Source organism: Meriones unguiculatus, chromosome 10, assembly GCF_030254825.1.
Source record: "Meriones unguiculatus strain TT.TT164.6M chromosome 10, Bangor_MerUng_6.1, whole genome shotgun sequence".
Lineage (NCBI taxonomy): Eukaryota > Metazoa > Chordata > Mammalia > Rodentia > Muridae > Meriones > Meriones unguiculatus.
In genome coordinates, this window is record NC_083358.1 from 78,411,246 (window position 1) to 78,432,081 (window position 20,836).

The following is a 20,836-nucleotide window of genomic DNA, read 5'->3' on the forward strand; positions in this document are numbered from 1 at the left end:
GAGAAAGTGAAGTTCACCAGAGAAAGTTCTTGTTTTCAGAGAATCCTCAGAGAACTCAAGCACAAAGTCTTCATTTCTTGTGTTGAAAGAAAAAGTAGGTGCAGGGCTCAGTGCAGAGATCTTTTGTTCTGGTGAAATCACCTGTCCAGAAAAAAAGAAAATCACTAACTAAAATGTTCTTACTGCATCTTTTTCTACTTGTTTGAATTCTAGTAACCTCTAGAAGTAACTATTCTAAGCACATTGTATCACTAGTCAACAGGGAATACAAATCAAAACCACAATTAAAAATTATCCTACTCTAACAAGAATAGTCTGCATAAACAGTATTTTTAATTTAAAGAGTTAAGAAATTAGAGCCACGTATATTAGCTCACTCATGCCTGCAATTCCAGTAGTCTGGAGGATAAGGCAGAATTACTAAATGTTTGGGGCCAGCTTGGACTGCATTTAAGTGCCAGGTCAGCTTGGCTACTGATACACGGTCTCAAAAAACAAAAACAAACAAACAAACAAAAAAAAAAAAAAACAGGCTGAAGACACGGCTCAGGGTTAAGAGCACTTGCTCTACATTGGTTTGGACCAAAGTTCATACCTCAGTACTCACATAAACGGAGTAGCCTATAAACAATGACTCCAGCTCTGAAGGAGCCAAAGCCTTCTTCTTGCCTCTCTACAAGCACCAGCAGGCATAGGCATACACACATGGTCACACACAACTGAAAAGAAAAGAAAAGAGAAAAAGAAAAGAAAAAAAAAAAGAAAAGGGAAAGGGAAAGGGAAAGGGAAAGGGAAAGGGAAAGGGAAAGGGAAAGGGAAAGGGAAAGAAAGCCCAAAGAAAACAGAATAGTGTTTACCAGCACTTGGGAATAGTATTGGGAGGTATACAGATAGATACAAGAAATAACAAATAATTTTCTGTGGCACATTGTAGAAAAGTTTTAATACTGCAACATGGCTGCTCTGATAACATCTAAAAACCCTTCTAGGCCTACTTGATCTGGCTGGAATATAGACATGCTCTTAACATACACCTTTAATCCCAAACAATGTAGGTAAGATTAGTTGGTAAAGAAAGCAGCCATGTTTGAAAGTAATGTCTAACTGAAAGGCAAAGTGATGGATCAGAAAGATTTGACAGAATAGGATATGTACAACTCACACAAGAACAGAGAGGGAGTGGACTTAAGAGACAGCATTGTAGAGAGCAGGTGATGGGGGAGAAGTTTTACTAGGACAGTTTTACAGAGACAGGCTACAGAAAGATTAAGCTACACATTGGTGAAAAGACTAGTCAGAGAATGAGGAGCCAGAAGATTAGAACAGATTGCTAGAGTAGGTTTGAGGCTAAGCAGGACAATTCAGTCAGAAGCTGAGAGAAGCCAGTTTGAATCAGTCAGCTTAGAGAAGAGTTTGAGCTTAAAAGCTGAGTTGAACCAGCCAGCCAGAATTCAGAAAGAACTAGAAAAGGTGAGCTTTTCACCAATAAGCCTCTAAGACAACGATTACACCTGGCAAATAAAAGCTACATATAGAGTACAGACAACTATGATTAACATTTAACTCAATATTTCAAGACAGGTGTGGGGACACATGCCTTTAACCTCAGCCCTCAGGAAGTATAGGTACAGATCTCTGTGAGTTCAGCCTTGTCTACATAGTTTCAGACCAGCCAGAGCTATACAATGAGACCATGCCTCAAAAATGAATGAATGAATAAATGAAGGAAGGAAGATCTCAACACTCAAAAAGTCTGAGACAAACCAGATCAGGTGAGGGCCTCCCTGAAGCGGAATGAGTTCAAGCCAGTTTAGGCAACTTATGAAGGAAGGCCCTGTCTAAAAATTAAAAAACAAAAACGGACAGGATACAGCTCAGAAGTACGCACCGGCCTAAGGACTATAAGGCCCTAGGTTTAGTCTGCAGCACCACCAAAGAGAAAATTAAGAAAGAATTCAAGTGAAGAAAAAACAGCTCTGGCAGACTGTTTCAAAACACTACCAACTGCACTTAGTGCTACTGGATTATACACTTTACATAGCTGTAAATGATGTTTGTAACTTGCCTAAAAACCTATTCCTGTTTGACTAATAAAAAGCTGACATACCTGGGAAGGGCAAAGGGGGTAGGCATGGCAAAGGTTCCTGGGCTTGGAGGGCAGAGAAGATCTTGCGAGGAGACAGCACAGGAAGGAGAGAATTGGAAGGCGGCTGCATCTATGGGTTAGGTAGAAAAAAAAAAAAAAAAAAAAACACCACATGGCCAGCATGGAGGAAGGAATGGCCCAGATGAAGAATACAAGCAAGTACCTTGGGATTATGGATGGAAGGTAGACCAGACAGAAATGATTAAAGCAGATGGAATGGGATGTGGGCAGGGAGATATGAGATAGCATAGGTGGATTTATCTGCGCAGCCCAAGGTAAAACAAGGCAATTTCAAAACCTATCAGGAGTCTGTGTCCTTTATTGATTATAATAGCAGGTTAGATAATACTGCCATAATAATTATAGGGCTATTAGTCCTATACCTTTAAATTAACAACTTAAAGAAGATAGATGTACTGATACCTGCTTTTACCTTTTCTTAGATTATTATTCTATTTTGTCTGCATGTATGTATGTGTACCACGTGCATGCCTAGTACCCATAGAGGTTAGAAAAGGGCATCAGAGCCCATAAAACTAGAGTTCTGGATGTTTGTAAGCTACCAGGTAGGTGCTGGGAAACAAGTCTAGGTCCTCTGCAAAAGGAACAAGTAATCTTTGCTGCTGAGCCATCTCTCTAGCCCCCACAATAAAGTTTTTAATGTTTCTCGAGTCTAACTGATCAAGCATTGTTTAATTCACTGCTTTTCTTTCTGGTATTTAACAAAATAGTGCTTCCAAAATCAGAGATTGATGAAGTACGAACATGTCTTAAAATTCAGGGAACACCCTATGCTAGCAATCCATCACACTTATTGAGAGACAGTCTTGGGAGGTCTAGTCATTTTGTGACAAACTCGGAATTTCCCTATGTCCATAACTAACATATTAACAATAATTAGAAATATGACAATGGACACGAGTACACAAGTTTCCTCATTTGGTCTCTTTTTTCCTTTGACTGCCTAGAATTCTCTATACAGCCCAGGTTGGCCTTGCACTTAAATGTTCCTAGTTCGGCTTCTCAACTGCTGGAATTAAGAGCCATCACACACAGTAAGTTTCTTTTTTTAATAATTCAAACAATGGTGACTACGATTTATAATACACTATTACGAAGAGTAGGAAATAGTATAGACTTGGCAATACAGAAGAAAAGCAAAGCAAAGCACCCCCTAGAGGAAGGACTAATTATATGTAAGCTGATATAAAGCCACAAACCATAGGCCAGCACATCAGAAAGCATGTGTGCCTTGTGTAGTCTGAGTATAGCTACGATGGTTCTTGTCAGCTTACCCTTGGATTCCTTCAATTTACCCTTGGACTCCTTTTGTATGAGGATTTATGGAATTTGGTACTGACATAGAAAATGACTTGGGATTTTCCATCCCACAACTTTGCCTGCTCTCCCAGAGGCCACACAAGCACCAGGGACCCCAGACAGAAGTGTAACATAGCCATCATCAGAGAGGTTTCACTCAACAACTGATGAAAACAGATGCAGAGAGCCACAGGCAAATGTTAGGTGGAGCTTGGGTAATCCTGTTGAAGGCAGGGAGGAAAGACTGCAGGAGCCAGAGGGGTCCAAGACACTATAAGAAAGCCTATGGAATCAACTCTTCTGGACCCATAGGGACCCACAGAGAATGAACCACCAAAAGAGCATGCATGGTACTGACCGAGGACCTCCGCACATATGTAACAGTGTAGAACTTCTAACAGTGGGAGCAGGAGCTGTCTCTGATTCTGATGGCCGTCTTTGGATCCCTTTCTAACTGGGCTGCCTCTCCTAGCCTCAATAGAAGATGTACCTAGTCTTACTACAACTTTATATGCCAAGGCTAGGTGATATCTATGGGAGGCATCCCCTTTTGAAGAGAAAGGAAGAAGAGGTGGATTAGGGGTAGAGGTGAGAAAGGACAGGAGGGAATGGAAACTGAAGTCAGAATGTAAATTTAATTAATTAACTAGTAGAAAGAAAGACAAAGAAAATTACTTGGGGAGAGGGCTGGAGAAATGGCTCAGGTGTTAAGAGCAGCAATGGCTGCTGGACAGTGTTGGCACATACCTATAATCCCAGCACTAGGAGGGCAGAGGCAGATGGAGCTCTGAGTTCAAGGCCAGCCTTATCCACAGCCAGGTCAGCCAATGGCTACACAGAGAAACCACAGAAAAACAAAACAAAACAAAACAAAACAACATTGGCTGTTCCTCCAAAGATATTGAGTTCAATTCCGAGAAATCACACAGTGGCTCACAACCATCTGTAGCGGGATCTGATTCCCTCTTCTGGTATGTATGAAGACAGAGAACGCACATACATAAAATACATGAATAAAAAAATAAATAAACAAAAGAAAGTTGACGTCTGACCTCTGCATGTATGCCAAGCATGTGCACATGTGCACAGATATACACACATACATACACATAAACATACAAACAAATGCAAAAATGTTTTAAAAGAAAGAGAAAAAAAGAAAGAAAATGACTTGGTGGAATGCAACTATAAAAATGACTTTTACCTGCAAGAAGTCAGTCTGCAAACAAGTGCTAGGCAACTCTGCTGTCCAAACACGAGAACTGGTCGTGAAGTTTTCACATTCAATGCTATCTGGAAACTGACTGCATCCTAGCTGTAAGCTGTGTCCTCTGACCATTACACCACTAGTAGCCGATCCTTTCACCTGATGTCCTTGAAACTCAACAGGCTACAGGTAAATTATTAAAAATAAGAATGTCATAAGTATATGACATGTATTTATAATATATACATATAGAAATGTTCCTCCTTATTATATACTAATGTATTGTAAGCCCTTTGAGTGCACAGAACTTTTTGCTTCATCTAAGAATCACCACTATTTAATAGTGTCTGTCATACAGAAAGCAATCAAACAAACACAAAATAAAAAAAGAGGGAAAAGAAGAAATGAAGCAGCACTTTGCTGGAGTAGTCTGTAAATGGTCAGGCTTAACTAAAGCAGAGCACAGGATTTCGGCAACTCTATACCGGTAAAGGGTCTGACTGCAATGCAGACTTACTCCCTCAGAGACTTCATTACCTCCTGTGTCTCAAATGGCTTTCTCTGCTGCCCCCTTGAGGATTTTAACATTTTTACTCCACATAGGGTAACAATGCCCACCCAAGACATGGGAAAATAAAATAGCTAAAAAGGCCAAAAGAATGTCCATAAAGGATTTATTTCTAATGTATGAATTAACAAAATGAAAACTATACATACTCTGAATCTATTGTTACTTAATAATTAAGATCCTAAAGCTCATTTGAAAGGAAAATCAAACCTAAATGTTTTTATAACATAACTTCAGTTGAAAAATTATTTTGTATTGCTGGGAATGGAAACCAGAGATTCATACATGTAAGGCAAGTGTTCTGTTAATTTTCATGACCACATCCTGAAACTATTCTTCTATATTTAAAAACATACACATTTTAACAAAAACAAATCTTGATAAACTTTAAATATTCTACCTACCTACATTTGCTTCAATGGGAATCTTCTAAGTGCCTGGTTCTGTGAAATCACATAGAATTCTTCCAGTGATAGAATGGGACTTTAGGATCACAATCTTTTGTTTAAAAACTCAACCATACATGTGCTGTTTTTTTTTTTCCCAGATATTTTATTTTGTATAACAGATATTTCACCTGCCTGCATGTCTGTGCACTACATGAGTACAAGGCCTTTGGAAGCCAGAAAGGATGTCAGATCTGGAACTAGAGTTGCAGTTGATTTTTAGTTGCTATGTGGGTGCTAGGACTTAAACGTGGATCCTTTGCAAGGGCCCCTTGTCTACCAATTTTTGATGTACAGTAGGTAGCACTACTTAAATATCTGTATATATTTTGTCAGAAATAGAACAGTGTAGAACACATGGTAAAGCTGTAGAGAAACTCATTTTGCTCATCACAGAAAATGCTTTGTGGCCAGCCTCTAGAGCTTTATTTACATATTAAAGTAGTCCATTAAGACGGAAAGTAAGATGAAATGAAGTCAAATGAAGCATTTCTTTGTTCCAAACCTATCTGCTAAGAAGGGCAGTGCCATGAGAACTGTCCCACCAAAAATGCTAAGAGTATCTGAGAAAAACCAATCTTGATGACTTAGTTAATAACTTCAATTCATCCTAATTAGCACAATTTTTTCTGAGATTGCTACCATTGTTCCTAAACTGCTGAACAAGGTCCTCCAGAATGCCATGGTAGTCACGGGAGGCTCTACCAAATGAAACAGTAACACACATCATCTCTGGACACCAAACTATGTGTGGTGGACATATTTCACCATCTGGCCCCACTATAGTCTTTCAATGACATGTCTCTCATTGTTTTGAAATTTTTAACTTTTAAAAAATTATATAATTTCATGTGCATGGGTATTGTGTCTGCATGTATGGCTGTACACCATGTGTGTGCCTGATGACCTTGGAGGCCAAGAGAGAGCCTCAGATCCTGCTAGAACTGGAGTTACAGTCACCTGTGAGTCACCTGGGAAGTCTGGAAGAATAACCACTGTTCTGAGCCATGTTTTCAGCCCCTTTTAAAGTCTGGGACAGGATCACACCATGTAGACATGGCTGCCCTAACCCACTATGTAGCTTGCATAGGCCTCAACTATGCAGCAACTCTATTTATGTCTCCTCCCAGCCAGCATCAGTTTTCAGGTGGAGCTCAGTTTTTAAACACTGCCATTTGTCAATTTAGACAATTGCAATTATCACGAGGAAAACCAATGTGGAACAAGAAGTAGAATGGTGTCTCACTTACTCTACTCTGAGGTCAAAGTGCCGTATAATACCTCATGGGGCATATGTTGTGTTCATAGCTGTGTTTACTTGATAATAAATTGGTGAGTTACTAGTACACACATACTTACCATCATTCAAGGCTAGTATTCAACAAACGGACTAGTATACATTTCTTTTGGCCGAGAAATGAAATTAAAAAAAAAAAATAGCTCAATTATGAGGAAAGTCACACATCAAGAATGTTTGGGCCCTTCTGTATTGCTACAATTCCAGCATAAATTACAGAACATATTGTGCTGGCTACTTTTATGTCAGCATGACACAAGTCAGAGTCAGCAGAGAGGAGGTACCTCAGTTGAGGAAATGCCACTATTAAGACTAGACTGTAAGCTGGGCGCAGTGGCATGTACACTTTGAGGAGGACTGTGGAAGAACTCTGGAACTTTAGGCTGGAAAAGCCACTGAGTGTTCAACGCTCAGTGGACTGTTCTGTAGCAGCTTGGAAAATATTGAGAGCAGTGTAGACAACAGAGGCCTGGTTTTAAGTTTCAGAGTGAAGCAGACTGTACCAGTGCATTTGTGTAAAGAATCTGTGGTATCTTGTCAGGTGGGGCTGAAAATCAGCTGTGTTTAAGAGGCCAGCATCACTGAGGTGAAATGGTCTGGGAAGTGTGTCCGCAAAGACAGCACACAGAAGCTGTGTTCACGAGGTGGCCAGTTGTACCTTGTGCTGGCAGCTGAACTTGCTAGAATAAGAACCACCTAGCTGGTACTGGTTTTGAAGGCATGAAGGGGTCACAAAGAACAGCTGAGGCTTGGCACTGTGAGAGGCCAGGAGAGGCCATTGGTGAGGGTGCAGCCTCAGTAGCACCTGAGGCCCAGGATTGAAGAGGTCATGCAGAGAAGTTAAGGCCTGGCACCATAAACAGAGCCTATGAGAGGCTATTAATGAAAGTGCAACCCAGTCTCAGCAAGAGACCCCAGAACTTCGGAGATGCCAGTACCATGGGATGTCTACTAAGAACAGCAGCAGGTGTGAAGTGAAACAGACATAAGCCTACATGACAAGCTGTGTGTGCTCAGAGGGTGGCGCCCGAGAAGTGAGCCAGGCCCCTTGGAGGAATCCAGATCATGAATGAATCTCTGATACTGGACATTGAGTTATTTGTAGTTGGAGTTTTGCTCTACTTTGCTTGTGACTGTCCTGGCTGGTTCTTCCCTCTTGAGGTAAGGAAGTCTTTAACCTTGTAATGATTTCACAGGAGCCCATAGCTAAAAGACTGAACTTTTAAGGAGTCTATGGATTTTTAAAAAGATTTTAAGATGTTTGGCTATGGGATTTCTTAAGTTTATAAAAATACCTTATATTGTGAAGTTTATATTGTGCAATTTTGGGGATGAACAAGAAAGGAAAGGTTGTAGCTTATCAGTGATGCATTTGTGTATCATTTGACAAGGAGTCAGTTTTTCTGCTTAGTTTTGTCAACTTGATACAAGCTAGAGTTATCGGAAAAGAGAAAGAGCCTCAACTGAGAAAAATGCTTCTATAATAGTGGTTCTCAAACTATGGGTCTTGACCCCTTGGGGTTTGCATGATCCTTTAGGTGACAGGGGTCACCTAAGACTATCAGGAAACACAGATATTTACATTATAATTCATAAGAGTAGCAAAATTAGTTACTAAGTAGCAACAAAAATAATTTCATGGTTGGAGGTAACCGCAACATGAGGAACTGTGTTAAAGGGTTGCAGTATTAGGAAGCTTGAGAGCCAATGCTCTATAAGATCAACTATAGAAAAGTTTAATTAGAAATTCATGACGGGGGCTGGAGAGATGGCTCAGAGGTTAAGAGCACTGACTGTTCCTCCAGAGGTCCTGAGTTCAATTCCCAGCAACCACATGGTGGCTCACAACCATCTATAATGAGATCTGGTGCCCTCTTCTGACATGCAGGTGTACATGCAGGCACAATGTTGTATAAATAATAAATAAATAAAATCTTTAAAAAAAAAAAAAAAAAGAAATTCATGACGGAGGGTCAAGACTACTGTGGATGCTGCACCCTTGGATTCTATAAGAAAGCAGGCTGAAGCTGGGCAGTGGTGGCGCACACACACAGAAACCTCATCTTGAAAAATGAAAACAAAACCACGCTGAGCGTTCTATGAGGAGCAAGCCATTAAGCAGCACCTCTCCATGGCCTCTGTATCAGCTCTTGCCCTGTATGAATTCCTGTCCTGACTTCCTTCAATGATAGACTATGATGTGGAAGTCAAAGATCTGGCTGTAGCGCATTTTCTTAGTGATTAATGGGAAATAACGCAGGCCACTGTGAATGGTGTCACCCTGAGCTGGTGGTCCTGGGTTCTATAAGAAAGGAGACTGAGCAGGCTATGAGGAACAAGTCAATAAGCACCACTCCTCCACAGCCTCTGCATCAGCTCCTGCTTCTAGCTTCCTGCCCTGTTTGAGTTCCTGCCTTGGCTTTCCCAGAAATGAACTGTTGGCCTGAAACGTAAGCTGAAATAAACCTTTCTTCCTCAAGTTGATTTTGGTCATAGTTTTTCGTCATAGCAATAGTGACCCTAACACAATTCTTATCAGTTATATGACATAAATGATACCTAAATACATAAATAGCAGAATGGGGGCAGAGAAGAGATAGCAGTGAGAAAGTATAGTCAAAGTATATGCTGTACACATATGAAAGCATCACTATTTTCTATATAAGAAAAACAGTAGCTTAGAGAGAAATACATATGTACCTGCTGAGAAGGCCGATGCTCATGAGGACACTCTAGCAGAGCACGTGAAACTATGGCAGATGAGTTCCTGGCTGGAATGGAAGAATTAAGCAGCCTTATTTACCATAAGCATCACAGTGTTTCCAAATAAACATTTACTTCTAAAACTTTAAAAAGTAATGTCTTGCTAATCATTTTATCTGGAGTGTGAGTAAAGGTTCAGTGGAGTAATCTGAATAGGCTGGTATATTCTTAAGACAAAAAATTCAATATACTTAAAATAAAACATTACTGGTTACTTTCTTTAAAAAAAATAAGACCAAGTGTAGCCATATGCCTTTAATCCCAGTACTCAGAAATGAGAGGTGGTGGATAGATTGTTGGTTCAAGGTTCAAGGGCAGCCTAGTTTACATTGAGTTCCAGGATAGCCAGCGCTAAATGGGGAAACCCTGTCTCAAGTAGATAGATCAAACACACACACAGGCAGTCAAACAGATAAGATTTCATTCTTTGCATGAATATTTGTCTATACACACATGTATGTACCGCATGCATGTTAGGTGCCTACAGAGGCCAGGAGCCAGATCTAAATCTTCTGCAAAAGCAGCAAGTTCTTAACTGCTGAGCCATCTCTCCAGCTCCCTTACTGGTCACTATGTCTCAGTGGGGATATGTGTTTGCATTTTTTTTTTTTTTGTCAACCTATTTTAGAAAATAATATACTCTAAGCCAGCATGCTGGTACACACCTGTAATCCCAGCACTTAGGGAGGCAGAGGCAGGGGCATCTCTGTGAGCTCAAGGCTAGACTGTTCTACAAAGCCAGTCCAGGACAGCTAAGGCTACACAGAGAAACCCTATCTTGAAAAACCAAAAATAAAATAAAATAAAATAATATAAATTTAAAAATAATATAAACCAATAGACAATCACCTATAATATGAATGTTAAAACTGAAGTATTTCCCAATTGCTAAGAATAAGAAAGCTAATAAAACCATTACACTATTTGCTATGAACAACATGGGTAAAGGGGGACAGAGAACCAGTCTATCCAAACCTATCTTAAATCCACCTGACTTTAACTGAGACCTAAAGCAAGGTTAAGCTGAAGGACAGAAGCGAAGCGGGTGTGAAAACAAAAGCAGGGTATAAGGCTGACAGGGTGGCAGATCCGCAGCACAGACACAGTCCCAAAAAGACAACACTCTGCCTTATTTTATACTGCACACATAAGTCTTTTTTATTTAGCAGCAAATTTAGTACCACAACTTTCACATTTGTGTGGTTTTATTGATGATTTCACTATTTTAAAGTCCCCTAGAGTTAGTGCTATCTCGTGTTAAGTGTATGACAGTTGTAATGTCTGCTGCAGAGAAAATATGTATGGATCATTTCGATTATGTACAGGTCGTAGTGCTGCTGGCTGTGAGTTCGATGCTAATAAAGAAAAATTTTATAAATAAAGAGGCTTTTAAGTGAAGACGCAATTATGTGTTGATGAGTAGATGAAAATGTTCTGGACAGAGGTGTGCAGGATGCCAATCTTACATGTCTCATGTGGCCAATGATTCAACAGTTTGGTGCTTAAGCTCACCACAGAACAATGTGAAACAACTATAATCCTCTTCTAACTTGACGAAAGATAAAATTCTACATTTCCAAATCTTCATATTATAAAGCTATACTCTTATTTTGGTTTATAAACTAGTTTCACCTACTCATTTTTTCAATTAAAATTTTTATTTTATTTTAGAAAATAAGCTATAGGCACTATCAAACAACCACAGTTCAAAGAATTTTAGAATGTATAGTAATTTACTCCTACTTTTAGAAAAAATGACTTGAGATATCCAAATAAGGATTTCTTTAACATTGGGTATCACAGTATTGTTCATTTACCTTCATATGTTATAGATTAGTAGGCGCTATATTGCAGGGTACAGAGCTATACAGCAAGATGCTATCTTAAAATGTATACACATGCCTGATGGTGGTGGCACATGCTTTTAATCCAAGCACTTGGGAGACAGATGCAGGCAGATCTCTGTGAATTTGAGACCAGCTGGGTTTACAGAGTAAGTTCCAGGACAGCCAGAGTTACACAGAGAAACCCTGTCTCAAAAACAAAACAGACAACAACAACAATCACACACACACATAAACCGGCTGGTGGTGCATGCCTTCAATCCCAGTACATAGGAGGCAGAGACAGGCAGATCTCCGAGTTTGAAGCCAGCTGGTCTACAGAGCAAGTTCTAGGATAGTGCGGACTACAAACAGAAACCCTATCAAAAAACCAAACATACACACATTTGTCACAAATATCATAAAGGATTAATATTGCCAATACATTTTTAAAAAAATGATTATGAGTCAAGAATAAAAAGACCAAAGCCCATTTAAAAAATGAAGAGTTCATGAAAACAGCAGGATTATGACTCTCCACGTCACCTACTAATGTGACTTAAGAAGGACATGTGAACTTTACACAAGTAACAGCTTTTTTGTGGACTGTAACGCTGTAACAATTTGGCAAATATCTGGTAAGCACTGTGGAATTTAGGGAGTAAAATACACTGACATCTTGAATCAGGGCCCTTTCACACGGTGGGAATAAAGAAATATTACAGAATGGAGCAGAGGGCAGTCTTATACCGCAGACTTGGGATGGGGTATAGACATGTAAATGGAAAGCACTGCAGGTTTGGGTTAGTATGCTTAACCTGAACATATCCTTGCTTATACCTGTCAATGTGTATTCTGCATATTCCCAGGGCATTTCAAGAAGGTTATTGTTCAGTAGACAGAGGAACTGGGGTAGGAAGACTTACTCTTCATTATATTAGCCTCTATTAGAGTTAACATTACAAAATATATGGATTACACTGTGTAATCCTAGCCCTGTTTGTTGAGGGAGGGTCTTACACAGCCATGTTGGCTCAAACTCACTACACAACTGCAAAAACTTTGAGTTCTCCTTGTATTATCTCTACTTTCCAATGGCTGAGGCACCATATATGTAAATGTCTAATACAGCAGACAGCAATAATCTTCCCTAACATTGGGCTACAAAGGGAAACATCCAAAACAAGACAGGTGACTCTAACCTTTAGGACTGTCATCTGGGTCTCCTCTGCACCAAACTTCTTGTGGAAAGGCATGCTTTTTCTTCAGTATTGCCAAGCTTCCTAATGCTGTATTATGCTTAGACTGTGACTTTAAAACAGACATGTTATTTATTACTTCAGAAAGTTCTGAAGAATTTCTAGAAGTAGCACAGGATTGCTGGTTTCTCTGTGTAGTTTCCACTTCAAAAAGATCACAGGGCACACTTCTAATCCTTCCTAATTCTTCAGATTCAGAAATATATGCTTCCCTGCCTTTGTACACAGGATGTTTTGTTCCCACAGGATACAATAAAGAACTAGAAACTTGGGTGTTAGATTTATCTAGTTCACAAAATTCTGAGTGATTCTGAGTGGTAGTCAATGACTGGATATCAGTGCCACTGTTAGAGACTGGCAAAAACACCTGCTCATCATTTTTGTCTATGTGATTTCCCAACATAAAAGGCGGAGACCAAGTACTTTCTGAGAATAGGTCACTGTTTTCAGGAGCTGGATTAGTGACTGTGTTTAAAGGATAAGGAACATGTAAGCTTGTATCTGTACCTCTGGAGTTATTTGAAGGTGAAATAATACCATCATTAATGCCATTCCTTTGGATAGATTTATTAGCATCTTCTTTGCTGTGTCCTGGTGCATCCTCATTCCACTCGAGCGATGAGTCCAAACTGCTCCCTGTGTCACCACACTGCTCCTCTATCGTTTTTCCAATGTCTGCATCTTCATACGGTCCTGCATAAAAACCCACACACGTTCTATCACAAAACTCTGACAACAGAGTCTTGCTAGCAGGAAGCATCTCTTTAGGCTCCTCACTGGCAGACGGTGGAAGTGGCAAGCGTTTCTGTGCAATTTCTTGGCAGCCCATGTCCCCACAGCTCTTCTGAACACACGGATCATCTGTAAGCAAAATCTCCTTTTCCCAACTCTCTGAGTCCTGGGAAAGTTTGCTATCTTCTTGCGATGCCTCATCAGTGTCACTGGTCTCAAAGTTGCTCAGATTAAAAGAAACTTCCAGAAATGGTGGTAGAGGATTATGAAGAGTATTCATACTTACTCTATCAGCATAACTTTCAGCAGCCATGTCGACAATGTCATCTGAAACTTTAGAATTGTTACTTAGAGAACACTCAGTTTCACTTTGTTTTTGTTCCATTTCTGGCGATGGTGACACTGGTCTGTACTCTGCTTCCAGTGCTGCATCTGCCCCCTCGACACTTTCTCCAGTGCAAAGCGACCCTTCCATACACATCTGGTCATTGTGACTAAACGGTACTTTGCTACTGTTCTGAATGTCACATTCTGGTAATAAATCGACATTTTCTTTACTGTTACAGCTGACCAGTAAGCTGCTTTTCTCATAGAATGAAGGTGCTGGGTTTTCTTCCTGATTCCTGTACTGGCAATTATTATCCACTGGTTTGTCTTCACTGTACAATTCTACATTATCAGTACATGTTTCAAAGAGCTCTGACTTTTTTGGAACCAAAAGTTCAGAAAAATTAAAAATGTTCACATCTTTTTGGGCTTCTGGTTTGTCCTCTGTATCATTCTCATCTCTAGCAGAACAAGGAGGCGATCTCTGTGAGGATAAATACATGGTCCACCGGCTTGTAGTCCTTGTGGGATTTTCTGACTGTAGCTCACAGCCTAAACTCCCTGTGCTCTGCATCTCAGCATATTTTTCCTTCGGCTTGGAAGTACCCTCCAAACATCCCTGTGGCCATCCGTTAGGAAAACGTCCTGTAATCTCACAATGCAGATCACTACTCTTGTTACTTGAGCTGGATTTCAGAAGCGCTAATATCTGTGCTTTGCTTCTGAGGTTTTGTGAAACTCCAGGGCAGTGGGAGTCAGAACTATTTCTTCTCATGGGCTCTTTGGCCAATAAAGAGTCTGAATGTTGGGCTTCAGAACTGACAGGAAAGCCAAAATTGTCCTCTTTACCTTGAGTGTCTGAGTTAATCCTCAAGGATGAAGAGACAAGCGAAAAAGGCCTGTTATTTCTCTCTCTGTTCCTGAAAGTGGCAATATTCTCACTGCCTGCTGGTGTATGATTTATATCTTTCTGACCAACAGTAGAAAACAAAGGAAGTGTGCTAGAGAATGAGGGAGGAAATGTCGAGCCAGGCTTCATATCACCAAGTGAGGCAGCCGATTTACCATGTTCTGTAACAGTCACTGTCTTTGGTACCTTATATGGTCTTTGAAAACCCTAAACACATTAAAACAATCATTAGTTATACAATTATTTTTAAGAAATTTTAAAATCAATTTGCTAAAAAGAATAAGAATATGTATGCTTTGCCTAAGGTATATAATATTTTAAAATTTGCTAAATTAAAATATAAACTTTGTTGGGTTTTTTTGTTTTGTTTTTTGAGACAGGGTTTCTTTGTAGCCGTGGTTGTCCTGGGCTTACTTTGTGGACCTGGCCTTGAACTCACAGAGATCTGACTGCCTATGCCTCCCTGAGTGCTGGGATTACAGGTGTGTGCCACCATGCCTGGCTATACATGTAACTAAACTTAACAATATTTGTGAGTGCTGGGATTAGAGGTGTGCACTACCACGCCCAGCTACATAAGCTAATTTTCTTTCTTTCTTTCTTTCTTTCTTTCTTTCTTTCTTTCTTTCTTTCTTTCTTTCTTTCTTATTTATTTATTATGTATACAGTGTCCTGCCTTCATGTGTCCCTGCACACCAGAAGAGGGCACCAGATCTCACTATAGATGGTTATGAGCCACCATGTGGTTGCTGGGAACTGAACTCAGGACCCATGGAAGAGCAGCCAGGGCTCTCAACATCTGAGCCATCTCTCCAGCCCTAAACTTTCTTTAGTGAGACTTTCTAACTTGCATTAACTTTGTTACCTAAGTAAACTATGAAGCACCGTTTAAATAGCAACCTATGGTAAAAACTTACTAGTTTCAAGAATAACTTGATAACTATATGCTAAAATATTAGTTTCCACGTAGCAACTTACAGTTGCCTTCCTTTTTAAGCCAGAGGGCTGACACCCAAGGGACCGGCTGGAGGATGTAACTGTCCTCGGGCCAGTCTCCAGCGCTTCCACAGGGCCACCAGGTTTAACAGCTCTGCTTCCAGCAGCCTTAGCCTCCTCAACTGTGATTAAGTATCGCTCACTTTCCAAGTCATCTCCAGGCTTCACCTACATTTTAAAGAATAAACATCAAAATTGCATTCAAGTAATTTTATATATACCATATATGGCAGCAGGCTCCCTAGCAATGAACAAAATCATTCAATGAACATTCAACGAAGTTGCAAAAAAGAAAAAAAAAAAAATCAATCATCAAATCCCTCAACTTTTGATTACTATGTACTAGCTAACCATCCAAAACACAGACAAAAAAAGGATAATAATGCAATAAAAACTCACTAACTTATTTATTTAGCAGTATATACTGTGATGCTACTGAGGCCCTTTGTCACATGCTATGAACACAAAGACAAGCAGAATGCTTTCTTTCACTTAGTTCACTTAGAATCCATACAACTACATGCAATTTTAGTTTTGTTTTGCTTTTCTTTTTTTTAATTTATTTTATTTTATGTGTGAAGGTGTCAGATTCCTTGGAATTGGTGGTACAGACAGTTGTGAGCTGCCATGTGGGAGCTGGGAATTGAACCTGGGTCCATATGGAAGAGCAGACAGTACTCTTAACCACTGAGCCATCTCTCCAGGCCCTGATTTTCTATTTTTTGAAACAGGATTTTTCTGTGCATCCTTCGCTGTCCTGGACTCGCTTTATAGACCAGACTGGCCTCGAACTCACAGAGATCCGCCTGCTTCTGCCTGCCTTCCTGAGTGCTGGGATTATAGGAGTGTCACTATACCTAGCTCTAAATGCAATTTTCTAAAAAGCCAAAGCTGTTAGTTCTCAATTCTGTATCCTTATAAATGTATGTGAATTACAACTTCATAATTATCATAAGTATTGTGAAATTTACATAATCACATTGCCTAGAAAAGGGGACACTGCATAGTCATTTTATTAACTTGACATCAACTCCAGAGTAAAATACTAAGATTACCAACTTAGAAAATACATCCTAGGCTGGGCATGATGACAAACACCTTTAATCCCAGTGCTTGGAAGACAAAGGTAGGTGGATCTCTGTGAGTTCAAGCCCAGTCCGAGTCTAGGATAGCCAGGGCTATTACACAGAGAAATCCTGTCTCAAAATAACAAAAAAAAAAGAAAGAAAATAATTTTTATCCTATTAAATGCTTACTAATTAAATTACTTAGGATAAAAAATAACAGTAGCTACATTAATGAAGCACCTACTAACAAAATAGGTCTTCTCCCCTAGACCCCCTTTTTGTAAATCTGAAAGAACATCCACTATTCATGACACAAGACTTCATAGCCAAGTATCCACACAGAGATATTAATGGTATGACATTATATTAGGTAATGTCTGATCTCCACAACAACACTGATCTCTGTTTCCAGTTGAAGAGTGGACACAGGTCATGGGCTGCAGAGGAGGTGTTCAGAGTCTGAAAGGAGCCCAGAGCAGTTCTAATGTCTGCAATCTTTCCATCTTCAAACACAAGAAAAAAAAAATGTATATGAGAAAATACTTAAATGGGAATAATTTCACAAAGACTGCCACACCACTGTGTGAAGTCTAACGACAGAGCTCAGCGGTGGAACATAGACCTCACATGAATGAAGCCTTCACTTCCATCCCCAGCACAACAAAATCTCACCTAACAGAAGCCAATTCTAGAGTCACATCCTGGGTTTGAATATGAGCCATCACCATCCATGTTGATCCTATGAGCATCAACATGCTACTAAATCTTTTGTGCTGCACTGCTAATGTAAAAGCATCATAACATTGTCATAAAAATTCAAATGAGATAAAGGCTATTAGCACAAGGTACTAATAAATAAACAATAATACCACCTATTATCAGCATCAATACTATGACTAAACCATTAACAATAGTCATAAACAAGTATCTAAATAAATTTATAAATTTTAAAGGAAGTAATGTAAATCATTAAAATACCTCAAGGCCCTTAAGAAACAGACTTTCCAAACATGCTCCTTTGTCATCATATAAAATTGCCTGTTTAAAACAAGATCAAAGTTAAAAATTTTTTCTTTGTGTTTTTTTGGAATCTTTAATAGCAAATCAAAATTTGTCATGTAAGTAACTCATACAATACAGGAATTATAAACATTCTGTAACTTGTATTTAACAGTATTTCTATTTCAAGTGCACTGAGCATGAGCACTGAGACACAGTGTAAGAAATATAAGAACTCCGGTGCTGCGGAGACGGCGCTGTTAGTAAAGCAAAAGGACCTGGAGTCAGTCCCCAGCATTTATGAAAAGCTTGCTGTGGGCCTGTATCCACAGTAGGAGAGGAGGGAGACAGAGAGACAGGAGAGGCCAGTATAGCAAGCCAGTGAGCTCTGGGTTCAGTGAAAGACCATGTCTCAAAAAGTAAGGTAGCAGGGACAGCCAGGGTGGACGTCTGACCTCTACACACACCCCTGCACAAAGAAATGAAAAACTTGATTCCAACCAGGAAGATCCTTAAACGGAATTGGGAAGGGAACAGAATTGGAATGCACTGAGTGGGGCCAGTAGGAAATGAGATCAGGGGCAGGAGAGATGGCTCAGTGGTTAAGAATGCTTGCTTCCACATGTGAGTTCTTTTCCCAGCACCCATGTCCGGTGTCTCACAATTGCCTGTAACTCCAACTCCAAAGTCCTCTTTGCAAGTTTTTAAAAATAAAATTAAAAAATTCTGAAAGCCAGATGTAGTAGTATACGCCTTTAACCCAGCACTTGGAAGGCGTAGGCACGTGGGTCTCTGGGAGTTCAAGGCCAGCCTAGTCTATATACTAAGAGGCTGTCTCAAAAGTAAATAAATAGATAAATAAATAAGTAAATAGAATAGGTTTATATAAGTTGAAATTGCTGGCTTAAGACAAAGCTGTTTTTTTTTAACAAATTAAATATTGTTTAAAATACAGTTAATTACCTCTTCCCTACTGAAAAGCTTTCTTTAGTGATAACTTTATAACAATGGTTCTCAACCTGTGGGTTGAGACCCCACTGACAAACCTCTATCTTCAAAGATATATATTACAATTCATAACAGTAGCAAAATTAAAAAAGCTATGAAGGAGCAACCAAAATAATTTTATGGTTGCGGGTCACCACAATAGGAGAACTATGTTAAAGGGTCACAGAGTTTGAGAACCATTGCTTTAAAATGACAGAGAAGTAGAATAAAGACAGAATGTGAAAAGCCTTCACTTAAGAGCACATATTTGATCAAGAGGTTGTAATTGTCAGTAGTACGCACACAACCAAAATTCTGTAATACGTTAATATTTAAAAAGACTTAGCTACAGCCAGGTTGTGGCAGCACATGCTTTAATACCAGCATTTGGGAGGCAGAAGCAGCAGGATCTCTGAATTTGAGGCCAGACTGGTCTATAGAGCGAGTTCCAGGACAGCTGGGGCTACAAAAAGAAACCTTGTCAGAAGGAGGAAGGAAGGAAGGAAGAGAAGGAAGAGGGGAGGGAAGGAAGGAAGGAGGGAGGTAGGGAGGGAAGAAAGCAGAAGTAGAAGAAGAGGAAGAAGAAAAGACTTAGCTAGAAAATGGCTCCTGGTGCCTGTCTAAGTTCATGAATGACTCAGCTGGGACTCCTGGGTAAGAAAGATATTTCACTGAGTCTCTCAGATTTATCATCATTAAAATAAAGACAAATGCCTAACTTGTGGGAAAGCTCACAAATGTACAAAAACACTGGTATGAAAATGATTTGAAAGTTTCTTTTGCGCATCATGGCAATATGTGGCTATACCTAGTATTTTATTTTCAACAGAGATTTCTTAACGCTCACCCAAAAGCAAGAACACAGCTGCTACACACTCTAGTCAACTGCTTGGCACTTACCTTGTTGCCTAAGTGAGGGATCTTCAGAATGCCATCTTGCCACACCTTTGACTTCTTCATCTTTTGATGAGTATAGAGGACCTTATTTCCAAAGTACAGAAGACATTATTGCTATTTATAAGTTTTATCTTCTATAGTTTACAAGCCATACAAAAATCATAGCAGAGGTATCATCACAATAACAGTGTCAGTGAAAGAGTCTGGGGATGTAACTCACTGGTAGACTGAGTGCTTAGCATCATGTGGCCTTGTCAACCCCCCGCATGAAAAAAGGAAAAAAAAAAGTTTAAAGAAAGGAAGGTGGTTAACTAGCTGGGCAGTACTGAAAGTTAAAGAACAAAAGGGCAAGGAAAAGTCTAAACAGTCCTTTAGTTAACTGAGCATCAAAAATACTTTTAAACCACCAGCCACATCAGCAGTGGGAAGAAACACAATTACTGGGCTGCACATTACTTCTTATTCACATAGCTCCGAGTACAGTCTCCTCAACCTTCATAGCAGCTGAGGTCAGAACTTCATATTTTTTTTTTATTTTAGATTTTGCTTCCATCAGTGAAAGAACAGTTTCCAAGCATTATATGGGGTGCCAGATTTAATTACAGACTGAATACAGAAACAAGTGTGAAAATCCATCTATTACTAAATCAAATGTTAAAGAAATTTAGAAGAAAAAAAAATCTAGCAATGCAGGAACAAGTAAAATAGCTCATTGCCTCGCAGGCATGAGGATCTGACTTTGAGCCCTAGAATCCATATAAAATGCTAGACATGGTTACGCATCCTATGAAGACACAGGAGGATGCCTAGGATCCTCAGCCAGTCTAACCTAATTGGTACACTCGAGGCCAGAAAGAGGCCGTGTCTCAAGGAAGTGGAGGGCATTTCTAAGAATGGCACGCACATACACACATGTGCGTGTACACAAGCATACAACAACTTTGATAACCTTCAAAAGCATCTAACAATGCTACTCTCATAAATGTTTCTCCTAGTGTAGTTGCTACTTTAAAAAATTCAGTTACTTATCATTAAATGTAATATATTAGTTACTTTTTAGTATTTTTAAAATGTCTTTATGTCTAGCATAAA

General features: G+C 39.6%; 1 protein-coding gene across 2 annotated transcripts in view; it reads right to left on the reverse strand.

The window, feature by feature from the left end:
• Zgrf1 (zinc finger GRF-type containing 1) overlaps nucleotides 1–20,836 on the reverse strand; it is a 59,139-nt gene that overhangs the window by 35,504 nt on the left and 2,799 nt on the right. Inside the window, exons 5-11 of one of the 2 annotated variants that reach the window (XM_021648741.2) lie at nucleotides 19,748–19,828; nucleotides 17,840–17,899; nucleotides 15,777–15,962; nucleotides 13,253–15,005; nucleotides 9,685–9,755; nucleotides 4,671–4,856; nucleotides 18–141 (exon numbers count right to left, since the gene is read on the reverse strand). In XM_021648741.2, coding sequence (XP_021504416.1) covers nucleotides 18–141; nucleotides 4,671–4,856; nucleotides 9,685–9,755; nucleotides 13,253–15,005; nucleotides 15,777–15,962; nucleotides 17,840–17,899; nucleotides 19,748–19,828 — 2,461 coding nt within the window. Of the gene's footprint in view, nucleotides 1–17; nucleotides 142–4,670; nucleotides 4,857–9,684; nucleotides 9,756–12,772; nucleotides 15,006–15,776; nucleotides 15,963–17,839; nucleotides 17,900–19,747; nucleotides 19,829–20,836 lie in introns of both variants that reach the window. The other variant, XM_060392720.1, reaches the window with a different exon arrangement.